This window comes from Lepidochelys olivacea (genome assembly GCF_965140295.1).
Source record: "Lepidochelys olivacea isolate rLepOli2 genome assembly, chromosome: 1".
In the NCBI taxonomy this organism is placed as follows: Eukaryota; Metazoa; Chordata; order Testudines; family Cheloniidae; genus Lepidochelys; species Lepidochelys olivacea.
In genome coordinates, this window is record NC_140411.1 from 114,941,394 (window position 1) to 114,956,348 (window position 14,955).

Genomic DNA, 14,955 nt, shown 5'->3' on the forward strand with positions numbered 1-14,955 from the left:
AGATCTCAAACTAGCCGGGTAGTCAGAACAGATTTTTATGTTTAACATCAGCATTGGCAACTAAGATAGAGAAAAATAGGGCTGGAAGACACTCTGAGAGGTCTTGCTGAGGCAGGACCAAGTAAACTTTAACCAGTTCTTAAAAACCTCCAATGATGGTGATTCCACAATCTCCCTTGGAAGCCTACTAGAAAGTTTTCCCTAATATTTAACCTTAATCTTCCTTGCTGTAGATTAAACTCATTACGACTTGTCTTACCTTCAACAGACATGGAGAACAATTGATCAGTCCTCTTTTAACAGCCCTTAATATATGTGAAGACTTAGGTTCCCATTTGCTCCCTGGTCTTTTTTTCTTTATACTACACATACCCAGCTTGCTTTGTTTGTTTTAAACCTATCCTCACAGCTCAGATTTTCTAAATCTTTGTAATTTTTGTTGCTGTCCTCTGGACTCTCTCCAATTTGTCCATGACCCTTCCTAAAGCATGGCGCTCAGAACTGGACACAGTATTCCAGTTGAGGCCTCACTGGTGCCACACAGAGCAGGACAATTACCTCCCATATCTTATGTACACTACTGTTAATACATCCCAGAACAATATTAGCTTTTTATGCAACTATATCACATTGCTGGCCCATATTAAATTTGTGACCCACTATAACCTCCAGCTTCCTTCCAACAGTAATACTGCCCAGTTATTCTCAATTTTGTATTTGGGCATTTCATTTTTCCTTTTTAAGTGAAGTACTTTGCACTTATCTTTATTGAATTTCATCTTGTTGAATTCAGACCAATTCTCCACTTTGTCCAAGACCTTTCAAATTCTGATCCTGTCCTTCAATGTGCTAGCAACCTCTCCCAGCTTGGTGTCATTTGCAAGTTTTATAAGCGTACTCTTCCACTCCATTAACCAAATCATTAATGAAACTAGTGACTAGTGTCAGAACCAGGACAGACCCCTGAGATCCCACTAGACACACCCTCTTAGTTTGTCAGTGAATCATTGATACCATTCTGGAGTAGCCTTTCAACCAGTTGTGCACTCACCTTATACTAATTTAATCTAAACCACCTTTCCCTAGTTTGCTTATGAAAATGTCACATGGGATGGTGTCAGAAACCTTACAAAAAAAAATCAAGATATATCATATCTACTGCTTCCCTGCTATCCACTAGACCAGTAACGCTATCAAAGTAGTTATGTTGGTTTGGGAGGATTTGTTCTTGCCAAACCCATGCTGGGTATTTCTTATTGTCCTATCATCATCTAGGGGATTGCAAACTGATTGTTTAAGAATTTGTTCCAGAATCTTTCCAGGTACTGAAGTTTGGCTAATTGGTCTATAATTCCCTGGGTCCTCTTTATTCTCCCTTTTAAAGATAGGTACTAGATTTGCCCTTCTCCAGTCCTTAGGGACCTCACCTGTCCTCCATGAGTTCTCAACGATAATTACTACCTGTTCCAAGATTGCTTCAGCTTGTTTCTTAAGTACCCTACGATGAATTTCATTAGGCTCTTATGATTTGAATACACTTAACTTACCTAAATATTCTTTAACCTGTTTTTTCCTGTTCTGGAATATGTTCCTTCCCCCTTGTTAATATTAATTGTGTCAATTAACTGGTTACAATTAACATTTTTAGTGAAGACTGAAGCAAAGAACGCTTTAAACATTTCAGCTCTCTTGATGTCATCCCTTATTACCCCTGCATCACAGCTAAGTGGCAGACCTACACTTTCCTTCATCTTTCTTTCGCTCCTAATTCATTTATAGAACCTCTTATTGCCTTATGTCTCTTGCAAAGTGTAACTCACTTGTGCCTTGGCCTGATTTTTTCGCCTACATTTTTTTGAGCTCATCCTTTGATTTGTACATGTTCCCATGTTTCTGTAGGATTAGTTTTTGATTTTCAGGTCATTAAAAAGCTCCTGATGAGATCATGTTGGCCTATTACTATTCTTCTTATCTTTCTTTCCCAGAAAAAAAAAGTCAGATGCTTTCTAGTTCCTTCCCTAATCTCCATAAGGAAAAATTCTTATATACTTGGTGCGCACACACAAAAAAAAAAGATCCAAAAGTATGCTTCATGTGCCCCAAACAGACTCATCCATATTTTTATAAATATTTTGTATTTTTGTAAATACAATATACTTAACTAATCCTTGACACTCATGTAGACAATTTTGAATAAAAATAAGCCTTTATCCCAGAATCACTGTTGACTGCACAGATGTTGGGCACATCTTAAACTGAATCAAAAGGGTTTTCCTCCCACACCTAGGTTCTATTCAGGTTCTCATATCATGGCATCTACACCTGACTGTAAGAGAGTCAATGCCCTAAACTGTTTTAAGGCAATAGTTTAACCTCTGGCAAACTGACTTCACATCTCAGAGTTTTACTAGCAGAGAATTTGGCCCAAGTGTTGAATTGCTGACACTTGTAATTGATGCAACTAGGTTCACATGAAGTTACATGCTGTAGAAAGGGGAGAATCAAGACTATTCCTTGCAAAGAGTTGGCTGAACTCTGTATGCCACAAAATTCAAGCAACAATGTATCTAAGAGCCTTATCTCATCCAACACAATACAGTACAGAAATGGAAGACAAGAAAATAAGGAAGAAAGAAGGAAAAAGCCTACTAATACAGTTATATGGAACAAAATCTAGAGTAATGAGAAATAATAAACATGGGCAAACAGTGAGGATTCAGCACTCATATTACAATGATGGGCAGTACATTCTTAAAGTACATCTATCTACTACTTTTTCCTAAAGCTTAAAGGTCTCTAATAAGAACAGTGATGTAATCATTTCTTTTTACAAAGCCTTTGGAAGACTAAGTAGACTGCTGTAAGCTCTGGGCTTTTCAGTAGAAAAACAGATTTAAACTAGAATCCAAACAAAAACAAAAGAAGTCATGGATTATATAGATTATACCTTATGCATAGGGCCCTACCAAATTCATGGTCCATTTTGGTCTATTTCATGGTCATAGGATTTTCAAAATCATAAATTTCATGATTTCAGTTATTTAAGTCTTGACATTTCACAGTGTTGTAACTGTAGGGGTCCTGACCCAAAAAGAGGGTCGCCAGGTTATTGTAGGGAAGGCTACGGTACTGCTACTCTTATTTCTGCACTGCTGTTGGCGGAGGTGCCACCTTCACAGCTGGGAGCCCGATCAACAGCTGCCGATCTTTGGCCACCCAGCTCTGAAGGCAGGGAAGAAGTAAGGCTGGTAATACTACAACCCCCTAATATAACCTCGTGATGCCTCCCTCCCTGCAACTCCCTTTTGGGTCAGGACCCCCAATTTGAGAAATGCTGGTCTCCCTGATGAAATCTGTAGAGTATAGGGTAGAAACACACAAAAAAAATCAGATTTCGTGGTCCAGGATGAGTTTTTCATGGCCGTGAATTTGGTAGGGCCCTACTCATGCAACACATAGGATCAAATTATTTTACTTATCACAACAGAGGACAGAGTATAAAGGCACAAAAATCCAATTTTTCAAAAATAAAGAAAGGAAGGTACTACTCTAATAGCAGAGTTTATGTACGCAAGACAATGAGCAACAGCTTGACATCAGAAGTCCAAGCTTAAACCAAGCGTTAGGAAGAATTTCTGGCAAGGTTATTAAAGCTGCTAAGAAATTAGGGCAGTAACTGAGCCACTAAAATGTACAAAACCATACCAGAAATCAGAACTCTGCACTTATTTGAAGCACTAGAGTAAAGCTGGGTCAAGTTTTTCAATCAAAACTTTTTTTTAGCTGAAAAATGCAGATTCAAGTTGAGGGAAACATTTTATGAATGTGTGTCTATTTCAGCTAATTGTTTCAGTCAAAAAACAGTTTTGGAAGTGGGGGAGGTAATATCTTTTATTGGACCAAGTTCTGTTGCTGAGAGAGACAAGCTTTGGAGCTTACACAGTTCTTGAAGAACTCTGGGTGAACTCGAAAGCTTGTGTCTCTCACCAACAGAACTTGGTCCAATAAAAGACATTATCTCACCCACCCTCTCTAATATCCTGGGACCAAACTGGCTTCAGCTACACTGCATAGTTTTGGAAGTGTCAAGCTAGAGTCACAAAACCCCTTTTACTCAACAGCACAGGGGTTAGGGTACTCACCTGGGATGTGGGAGACCCAGATCCCTGTTGGAGCTGTTATACTTAGTATAAATCAATATTCACTAAGCCAGAGCCACACTGAGAAGGACTCTATGCCCTAATGGTTAGGGCACTCACCAAAGAGGGAGAGCACCAGGGTTCCAATCCCTATACTGGGGAGAAAAGGAGTACTTGTGGCACCTTAGAGACTAACATTTATTCGAGCATAAGTTTTCGTGAGCTACAGCTCACTTCACCTACTCTGTACTCTGGGGAGGTGATTCAAATCTGACTCTCCCACATCCCAGGTGAGTACCCTAACCATTAGGCTACTGGGTAAATGTGGCCACCAGTACTACTTCCTCTGGAGTTTTGTGAATCTAGCCTAAAATTTCATTTGCTTTTATTTAAAAAAGTTAATAGTGCCCAAAATCAAAACAAAACATTTTGGCTGATCCAAAATGAAGTCTCTTCCAACTTTAGTTTACAAAAAATTGTGTTTCAGATGGACACAAAACAAGATTTGAGAACTGCCAGTGAATCAACTCTCCCCCTCTCAAAACAACAATTATTTACACAGCTCTATAACAGAGTAGGTTTCAGGTTGCTTCCAGCCCCTCAATCTAATCCAGCTAGTTATGTTAGTACCTGAATATCTGAACTATGGAAGTGTTTGAACAAAGGATCAATAGGTTCAGGAACACTTTTCTTCTTTTTGATTATTTCCAGCATAGGCAAAACTTTTTTCCAATAATAAACACTTCGTCCAATGTATTCCCTTTGGTCATAGAAAGAGTTTAGACTACTGCCCTGTGAAGGAAGCAGAATAGAAGTGTGTTTATTTTAAGGAATCATTAGATATTATTCAAACTGTTAACTTGCTTCAACTACAGACAGTCTTCAAAAGCTCTAGTATTGCCTTAGGCACCTCTGACTCCTCAGGTGAGCCTCATCCAGTCTCTGTACAAGCCTACATAATGCAAGCAACACATGCAGCTAGAAAAAAAGTGAGATATCAAAAGAAGGGTACCAAATGACTATTGGGAAAAGAAATGCAAAAAGTTATTTTGTTTGGCATAACATGATCAAGTGAACATTTACTACATTTTCAGTTTATTTCTACTAACTGCTAAATTGTGCCAAGAATGATAAAAATATTTTACAACACTGCAAACAGAAATACGTAAGTAAGTTATAAAGTTATAATAAACGTAAAAGTATTTTTTGCCAAACTTACTGTTTTATGAAGACATTTTGCCCAGCGAACAATTAGGGCAGGTTGAAGTCCGTGTTTCCCCAGCGCTCTCAGAGTGTTTATTTCATGCTGGACTAGAAGCCTTAATTTTGCTGCTGTTCCTGGTCTGAAAAGTAACGAAGACACATTGCCTAATTAGCCTGCTCTGTTTTATGGGAAATTTTTGCTTGTCAATCCATTATAATAATGCAGAGAAGTTATTAGTATTATGCAGATTATTGGTTTTAGTCCCTTTTTTGCCTCCCATTTGCCATATCTCTACAGAACTACACTGATCACTGTGTGTACCCCACACAGGCCCTGAAGGATTTAGATAGGCTTGTGAGGCCAATTAACATACTGGCAGCACCTGAGAAAGCCAGGTATAATTGATAATGAAGCCCTACAGGAGAGGGACTGAGTGGTAATTATAAAGCCAGTAAGTTTGCAGCAGAAAAGGGCTGCAGGGAAAGAGTCTGCAAGCACTGTCTGGGGAACAGAAGATTTAGGAAGCAGCCCAGGAAGGAGTCTGAGGGAGTAGACCTTGGCTGCCAGCTACAGGGTCTGTAGGCTGGAACCCAGAGTAGAGGATGGGCCTGGGTTTCCCGACCAGCCACCGAGGAAGGTGAAGTGAAACCTCCTGAGGTAAGTGGTGTAAGAACAACAGAGCCCAGCAACAGATGGAAGATCTGCTATAAGGTAACTGGACTCTTACACAGGAAGGGGCAGACTAAAATGTAACCTGGTTGAAGGGCCAAGTTGCAGGAAGAGAGACCACTGAAGTGACAATAGGCAGGGGTCACCTCAGGGAGTCAGCTGCTATGTCACGCCCAGCCACAAGGAGATGCTCCTGCACTGAGTGAATTCCTTTACATACACCAATCCATTTCTAAAGGTATGTTGCCATTGCAACTACAGCTGTGATTGTAGCACAGGTAGGTATACTGTAGTAGCTTTAATCACATGTAACAACAATAGTGAAGAGGTGGTGGCATGGACTTGTATTTGAGCTAGCTGACACTTTCACTTGAAGTATAGAGATACCACAGAAGTCTCTTTCAAAACTCTCAAATTTTTACAATCAAAATTTGAGTGTCTAAGATTGAAGGTGTTGAAATAAAGTACATGCCACAAGAATCTACAATCACCTGATTAACAGTGCTAAGATTCTCATGCTGGAAGTGACTTAGATTTAGTAAAAATGTAAAAAAAAACCAAAAAACCCACTTACATTGTTTTTTTGTGAATAAGGTTATAAACAGCATCCCACCAGGATCTCTGCCTTTCACTACAGAGCTGTTTGCTCACTGGTAGTGGTAAAAATTGAGGTTGATGTGAACTGTAGTGAGTATTAAATGTCTCTTGTAATTGTAAGTGGCTAGTAAATATCACTCCAAGAAGAAATACCTGTTTTCATAAAATAAATACATGTTATACTGTGCAAATCTCCATAGCATAGTAAATTTCAGTGCTTAAACGGTTTCCTTACTTCGAGGTCCAATATACAGATTGTTTCAGGAGCATTGGTCTCAAGTCTTGATGTTTCCTGGGGCAAGTGAAAAAGTTGTTTTAACCACTTGCGTATTGCAGGTAAGACTGACATGGAGTTCCACTGTAAACCAAGCCACGTAAGGTGCTGGAGACAACCATTGTGCACCCTAATTGCGCCTAAACAGAAACAAATGATTGTTTACTTCTAAGATCTGTATCAGCAGCATCTATGCAAACAGTAAACTGATCAAAGCTGCATCTTATTCCATTTAAAAAATTCTTAAGTCATGAAATGTTTAAAAAATGATAATCCAGCCAAACATTTTGGTTTCCTGCCTTTGAATCTACTTCTCTTTCTATGACTAAAAAAAATATCAATTGTTTAGGCCCCCAAGTCCATTCCTCAGAAGCAAAGAGATCCCATATGCTATCCCTGGAGGATAATTTTATTTTAAATATAAAGATGCCATCACCATCTTATGTATGCAGTATTGTTGTAGCCATGTCGGTCCCAAATTATTAGAGAGACAAGGTAAGTGAAGTAATATTTTATTGGACCAACTTCTGTTAGTGAGACACACAAGCTTTCGAGCTCACATGGAGCTCTTCTTCAGATCTGGGAAATGTATTCAGAGCATTACAGCTAAATACAAGGTGGAACAGATTGCTTAGCATAAGTAGTTAACATATTTGCAGGGACCATTAAGGTAAAGTGGCCAATTAATATCCCTCCAGTCACAGGGGAGAAAGAAAGGAGGGGGACGCTGCTGCAAGTTGTTCGTGGGTTACAGGATGGGTGAATGCTTTTCATAAAGCAATCACTATATCTGACCCATCAATCCCCATCTGCAAAGGAAACACGCACAACACTTTCAAAAGACGAGACTGGGAGTGTAAATTCATAACTTTGTAGACACTAAAAACAGACAGAACAGACACGCTCACTTTATTACAGAAATCTATAACCCACTAACAACCCCCCAGGCTGCTCCCCCACACCCTGTGACTGGAGGGGAGTTAACAGGCCATTTCACCTTGAAAGGGGTTAACAATATGTTCCACCTTGTATTTAGTGTGACACTGTGGGTAAGTCTGCACTGCAATTAAACACAAGTGACTGGCCTGTGCCACCTCACTTGGGCTTGCGGGGCTCAGGCTGCAAAGCTGTTTCACTGCAGTGTAGATTCCCAGGCATGGGCTGGAACCTGGGCTCTAGGATCCTGCAAGGTGGAAGGATCCCAGAGCTTGGGCTCCAGCCTAAACCTGAAAGTCTGCACTGAAGTGAAACAGCACCTTAGCCTGAGCCCCACAAGCCCGAGTCATGTCATGGGTTTTTAATGGCAGCATAGACATTCACTCAGAGTACATTTCTCAGACCTGAAGCAGAGCTCTAAGTAAGCTCGAAAGCTCGTCTCTCACCAACAGAAGTTGGTCCAATAAAATATATTATCTTACCCACCTCGGCTCACTAATCAGCATCTTAAACGTTTTTGTCTATGTTTGCATTTCTAAGCACTCAAATAATTACCTGTGCTTTGAGGTAAGTAAGTTTGGGAGAGGGGGACCATGAGCAGGTGACAGAGCATGAAAACTCTAAACTTCACTGCAAATGAAGTCTTATTACCTCCATGATTTTGCTGTAAAAGTTCTGATATTATAGAATTAGATAGCGTTTCAGACATCACCTCAGGCATCATAAGTGTACATGCTGCATCAGCCTTAACAATAGTCACTTGGCAGTATCCCAACATTTATTTCATTTTAGCCACCCCTCATTCCCAATCTCCACTTTTTTCACTGTATAAAATGTATGTAGAAAGAGCAAGTTTGTTTATTTTAGCTATCAGGTGAATAATGTATGTTTATACTGGGGCAAATAAGTTTATAATTTAAGACCAACAGCTGCAAGCTTTCTTGAACATTACACATTTCATAAATAGACAAAATGTGAGCTAGTTGGAAGCTTCCAAAGCAGTTTAATCAAGGGTCTGAATTGTTTAAAAAAAATTAAGATAGTGCTTGAACACAGACAGGTATAAAGGATTTACCTAAAACACCAAGTTTTCTGAAGCTGGACAGACTCCACAAGCAGAAGTGTTAGTTTGTAGCTAACAGTGCTATCTTAACTGTACGTTTTTAATTTAGAAGCGTACAATTAAAAAGATATCCATTTAGGTCAGCTTCTTATTTCTTCAGTTCCCTTTTTGAAACAAGATTTGTGTAAGTACTTATTCTCCCAGAATATAGCTGCTTGACCAACTCTCCAAAGTAACTACCATTTCAAACTGACCACCCAGCCAGGACAGGCCAGTAAGTCTGCACAACGCACTGTTAAGATGAAAGTAGGGATGCTAGAGAACTGTATTTAGAACTGCAAACTCACTGGCCTAAGAAATACCTTTCCTCTAGGTCTAGGTGTCATCTCTGTAATACTGCATACATTTCCATCATCAGAAGCTCCTGAGTTAGCAGTCCTTTATTTTAACAAAGGGGTTGCTAATAGATTATCCTCTTCAAAGAGTTATGGCTCTTGAATGAACTTCCTCTTTTTTTTGTCTCACAGCCAGGTTTAATGATCTTCTACAGATACTCCAAGGCTAATATATTTCCCCTCAGGCATTTCTGAGAGAAATGGGTTACTTGCCTGAGGCATCTGTTTTCATATTTGATAAAGTCTATGTTATAACCATGTTGTAGATTGACAAAGTTGCTATTTGTATAAAGGCCATTTCTCCTTGGTTGCAGTCTGTATTATTTGCAGGATTTTTCTTCAAATCAGAAGAAACATAACACTAAGATATAGAAAGTAAGTGTAAAGTGTTCTTAAGTGATGCTTCTTACCAATATCATATCTGGCTAGATCCACATGGTTTGGTCCCTGTATACAGACACTTCTGATATTATCAGTGCTAATGAAAGTTCTCTCTCTAGGAGCTCCATTCTCAAAGAGTGCATCACATAAAGTAGATTGCCCACTTTCATTTGCAAAAGACTCCACAATCTCTTTATAGAAGTCTTGCTTGCCATGGCTTAAGTTTAGCAGCATGTGACCTGTAAAGTAAAACATATTCACGCAGAATTATTTTAAATATGAGTAGTGCAGTGAATTAAGATTGTTTAGTAGCAAGCATGTCTCATCAGGTCATTAATCCAACATGTCAAAGATTAAAGATTATGGGTGAAATCCAGGCCCCAATGAAGTCCATGGAAAAACTCCAGACATCAACTGGGCCAGGATTTTACCCCACATGTTTTCAAGTCTTTTTCATGCCACCCTTTGTGAGGCAGTCAGACCAAAGAATTCTTAAATTCAATCATCTAAACACGAAGATATGGAAGTCTTTGTAGTACTAGTATAACAAATAGGAAAGCCAGGATTCTTGGTATTCCGGGGACCCTGGAATTACCTTCAATATGAATAGCCATGGCTTAAGTAGAATGGTCCCTTGCAGAGCAAGGAAATTTCTGAAAAGCACCTCATCCTGAAGTCCTTTAACCACAATGCATTCCCACAGCACAATCCCTAGCCTAGAATTTACAACTTAGGTTAATGACAAAGAAAAAGGTGGCTCAGAAACAATGGATGGTGTGATGGGGAAGAAAGACATGGTAATAACAACAGGAGCAGGGCATAACCGTTAGTGTCTGTAGGGGCTATGGCAGAAACGATTTTAAGGAGACTGAGGTAGCGACTTCAAAAGTTTTATATCTATTCAAAAATGTGAAAGTTTTTGTATTTTAAGAATGTTGAAACAGTTCAAAAATGAGTGCAGTGCACTGCTAAGTTAAGAAGAAGATATGGGAACTTAAGTGTGTCATGATCAGACTCACTTTTTATACAAACCTACTTGAAGCTTTGAACATTTTTCATGAATTTAAACAGCAAAATGTTTATGTATAAATTTCAAATCACTAAAAAATCCATTTCTTGTATATACCATTTGGAAAAGAACATATTAGTTTTGTTTTAAACAGTTGCAATTAATATTCTTGTTACCAGACTGGCTCTGTCGATCACAGGCTAACATTTCCAGTATATCTTGTCCAGCTTGATCTGCCTTTATTAGTTTTGTCTTTGGTCTAGGGACCTGGTGGGAATTACATGAGAGTCAGGAACCAAGAAGTTACTGCTTCAAAAGTTAAACTCCCCTCTAGCTTTTTGTTAGTAAAATAGAAAATCCAAAATTTATGTTTATTGGACATGAAGGAAGTTTAATATCATCATGACAAGCTACTATTTTTCAGTTACCAGACACCTCCTTCCGGCCCCCCCAAAAGTTCTTCTTAATTAGCATTTATGTATGTATTTTTGCTAGACATCTCTGGGAAGTGTAAATTAATAGCAAAATTAAGCTGGCATGAATACAGACTATTCCCAGATTACAGGGGCCAAGGTGGAAGGAGATATTTTGATTTAATAAAGTGAAGGATTGAGGCCCAAATTCTCTGCTGTGTCCACAACACGCTGGGTGTGGGGCACACAAAAGGATCTGTGCCTCCTCAATGCTGGGGCCAATTTTACACTGGCAGGTACATGGTGTAGTTGTGTGGTCTCAGAGCAAAAGGTGATACATCTGAGGGGATAAAAATGCTAACCAGTTAGAGCCTGATTACTTCTGATGAGAGCAAGAGACAACACATGCACTCACCTACCCCAGATTTTCTACAACAAACTGAAAGGTGGTAAAATATTCTTCAACAGCTGTAAGACATGTACTTAGAAAGTGCTGCTCATCTGAGAAGAACTACAGTTCAAAATAAAATAAAAATGAGTTCTACATCAACTAATGCATAATACAAAAACTGAAAACAGCTTACTTGAAAAGCTATAAGGTAACACAAAGCTGCCAGTTCAGATACAGCTCTCCATTGCTTCTCACTGTGCTGGGCCATTTTCAACAAGAGAGTTCCAGCATACAAGTAAAAGTGACCTCTCATTTCCAGGAATGTAACAGACAGCTCATCATTCCCATTCACATATGGTTTCACAGACTGAAGAGCATGATCAAAACTATAGTACAAACAAAAAGTAATTAAAACTAGACAATTTGTATACTAGTGGTTTCAGACTTATTGTTTTGTCAGTAATATTATTTAACTAGTAGGTTTGCATGATAGTGAATCAAATGGCTTGATGCATCAGAATCTCAAGTTTTCAAAGCTCTGAAATTTTTTTTTTTAACTACTCCCATGAGCGAATCTTTTGCTTGGATATCTTGTCCCCCAACTCTTGAAACCACTTTTTTTAGCAAGGACACCCCCCCCCATCCCTTAAGTCAGTTCTCCCACTGGCATCGCCTCAAAAATAAAAAGGAATTCTTTGAGACATGACTGCACCTCGTAAGCTGGTGCTGAGATGGGGAGAGAAGAGTGAATCATTTGGGGCAAAATTAAGAATGAAACAAACAGTAAGTGGTGGTAAAAGGGACATGCAGAAGGTGATTGGAACTAAGTGAGCATATGATCTGAATTAACCAAAGCCAGGAAAAATCTGATTAGACTTTTAAATGTAGGAGGAGGTTCTGCAGGAACTTGAGTAGCAGCTACAGTCTGGTACCTGAAGCACATATTGCACAAACTCCATTCCCGGGAGGTTTCCCAAATGCTAATTAGAGCAAATCATTCTTTAAGTGATCCAACAAGATCATAGCCCATCTTGGAAAGGTTTCAGATGTATTCATTCAAGCCCCATGGGATAAGAAGGCAGAAAAAAACAAAACCCCAACAAACCAAATGGGTCTACAGATAATACTGCCAAGAAATACTATTAGATGAGAGGCTATGTAGTAACAGATAGTATCACAGCAGCAAAAAGCACAGGACACTATGTATTTCTCAGCTGGCTACCTATTCAACTGCTAACCAACTCAAACCTGTTTTGCTTCAGAAAGTTAGAGGAGATAAAGCAGTCCAAATGATATGGCCTACCCCTTGTCAAGCAATATTTTCCAATCTTACAGTTTGTGTGTCCTAGCAGGCACTAAGTAATCAACTACACACTTGTCTTAAAGTCACTTCCTTTAATTTTTTTTTTTTTATATAAACTACTGTACAGGTAATAAAGAAGCTAAGGAAAAAGATGACTGAGTATGGGCACACACAGTTCTCACCCAAGCAGAAATACTTGACTATTCACAAGTTACATAAGCCTAATTATTTTCCAAAAAAGTCTCCGGCTAGAGTGTCCTTACCCATTTACTGAATAATTACAGATAAAAATTTGCGGGGTTGGAGTTAAATTTTTCAGATGTCTGAGCCAAAAGCATGAGACATTTCAGACCAAAGCGAAAATTTGTTCGAGAAGTCTAGTTAACAGATCACAGGAGTTTGGAAGGAAAGTGTCATCTCAACGCTGATTGCAATTTTGCTACTGGGATACTGTATGAGTTGAGACGTTCAAATACTTCACTGTGTGAATATTTGTAAGTGCAATTTAGTTCAAAAGAACTTTTACACCAAACACTGAGACAAGACTGTATGCAAGCTGATAAGTGCTTCTTGTCTTGTCTTTTTTGATGATGAAATCTCCTCTTATGCTTAGGGCCCTACCAAATTCAGGGTTCACTTTGGTCAATTTCATAGCCACAGGGTCTTAATTGGTCAATTTCATGATTTCAGATGTAAACATCTGAAATTTCATGGTGTTGCAACTGTGGGGGTTCCGATCCAAGAGAGGACTGGTGGAGGGTGGGGGCCAAGCCAAGTTGCAGGGGGGTTGCAGGATTGCCATATTCACTTCTGTGCTGCCTTCAGAGCCCAGCTCTGAAGGTAGCAGCTGCGGAGTTTCCTGAAGCTGGAGGAGGCTCCTGGAGGTGGAGGTAGGTCCAATCTTCGCAGTGCTGCTGGGAGTGCCCCAATCAGGGGCTCCTAGCTGCTAGTCAGGGCCAGTGGTGGATTAACACATGGGGCATGTGCCCAGTAGCCCCGGACAATATGAAAAATGGGTGCCCCAGCCCTGGCAGGAGCCACAGGGTGTGGAGGGGCAGCCTGGGCAGGAGGTGCAGAGGCTGGAGCTGTGGGGGATGGCAGTCTCGAGCCCCGGCAGGACTGGGGAGGGATGGGGGAGGGAGGGGAACAGCAGCCCAGAGCCACAGCAGGAGCGCAGAATCTAACTCTGCTGCAGCGCAGAATCTAACTCTGGGGCTGCTGCAGCGCAGAATCTAACTCTGGGGCTGCTGCAGCGCAGAATCTAACTCTGGGGCTGCTGCAGCGCAGAATCTAACTCTGGGGCTGCTGCAGCGCAGAAGTGAGGGTGGGTACAACCTCTTCAGTTCCACCTGTGGAGGTGGGTCTGATCTCCCTCTGATAACAGCCATGCAGGGGAAAGACAAGTCCTGGCTGATTTCAGGGAGATCAGATTTCACAGGGAAGGGCCTATTTCACGGTCTGTGACACGTTTTTCCATGGCCATGAAATTGGTAGGCCCTACCTATGTTGCTTGAGCAATATTAAGACACACTTTGGTTACTGTACAGTCATGAAGTATTCTTTCTTACTAGATAAGAGACAAGCCAGGGACCATATATAAGCTTATGGGAAAAATATTGCTCTGGGTCTTCAAGCCTAGACTAAAGTGAAGAGATAGGCATCAGTTCCAGCCCAGCAGTCAGCAGACTGAAGACAGATGCACAGCACCAGTCAGAATAGCATAGGACAGAAGTACCAGCCTCAGCGATTACTATGGAGTTTTTTTTAAAGTCAGTCATTTCCCTCAACCACCTGTACACTGAAAAAAAGGTCTGTTTGATGCTCCATAGCACAGAATGACACCTCTTCATAAGAGATTACCCAAAGTCTTTTACAGTAGGAATGTGATGAAGACAGTACCTTGCAAGTGATTCTCTGCTTTCTTGAACATCTCTAGTAGAAAGTGTCATCACCACAAGGTTGGAGTAGGCCAGCAGCAGATCTCTGTTGGTGTTTCTCCAATTACTTTTTTCAGACTCGGAGTCCTGTGCAGATTCCAAATATTCCTACAAAAGATTTACCAGAGACATAATTTAGTCACCTTTCTTGGAGGTGGCAATAGTACCACCCCTAGAGCACATTTGTTACATTCACAGAATATTCCAGTTTGCAAGGTGGGATCTTAACATCCAGTTCTCCCAC

The 14,955-nt window shown here is 40.1% G+C and overlaps 1 protein-coding gene across 1 annotated transcript in view; it reads right to left on the reverse strand.

Annotated features, from left to right (window-relative positions):
• Nucleotides 1-14,955, reverse strand: part of RGPD4 (RANBP2 like and GRIP domain containing 4) — a 64,849-nt gene that overhangs the window by 39,467 nt on the left and 10,427 nt on the right. The window contains exons 6-13 of the mRNA XM_084619031.1: nucleotides 14,674-14,819; nucleotides 11,665-11,857; nucleotides 10,844-10,934; nucleotides 9,688-9,897; nucleotides 6,845-7,023; nucleotides 6,587-6,762; nucleotides 5,359-5,482; nucleotides 4,770-4,931 (exon numbers count right to left, since the gene is read on the reverse strand). Of these exons, the coding sequence (XP_084475157.1) occupies nucleotides 4,770-4,931; nucleotides 5,359-5,482; nucleotides 6,587-6,762; nucleotides 6,845-7,023; nucleotides 9,688-9,897; nucleotides 10,844-10,934; nucleotides 11,665-11,857; nucleotides 14,674-14,819 (1,281 nt within the window). The remainder of the gene's footprint in view (nucleotides 1-4,769; nucleotides 4,932-5,358; nucleotides 5,483-6,586; nucleotides 6,763-6,844; nucleotides 7,024-9,687; nucleotides 9,898-10,843; nucleotides 10,935-11,664; nucleotides 11,858-14,673; nucleotides 14,820-14,955) is intronic.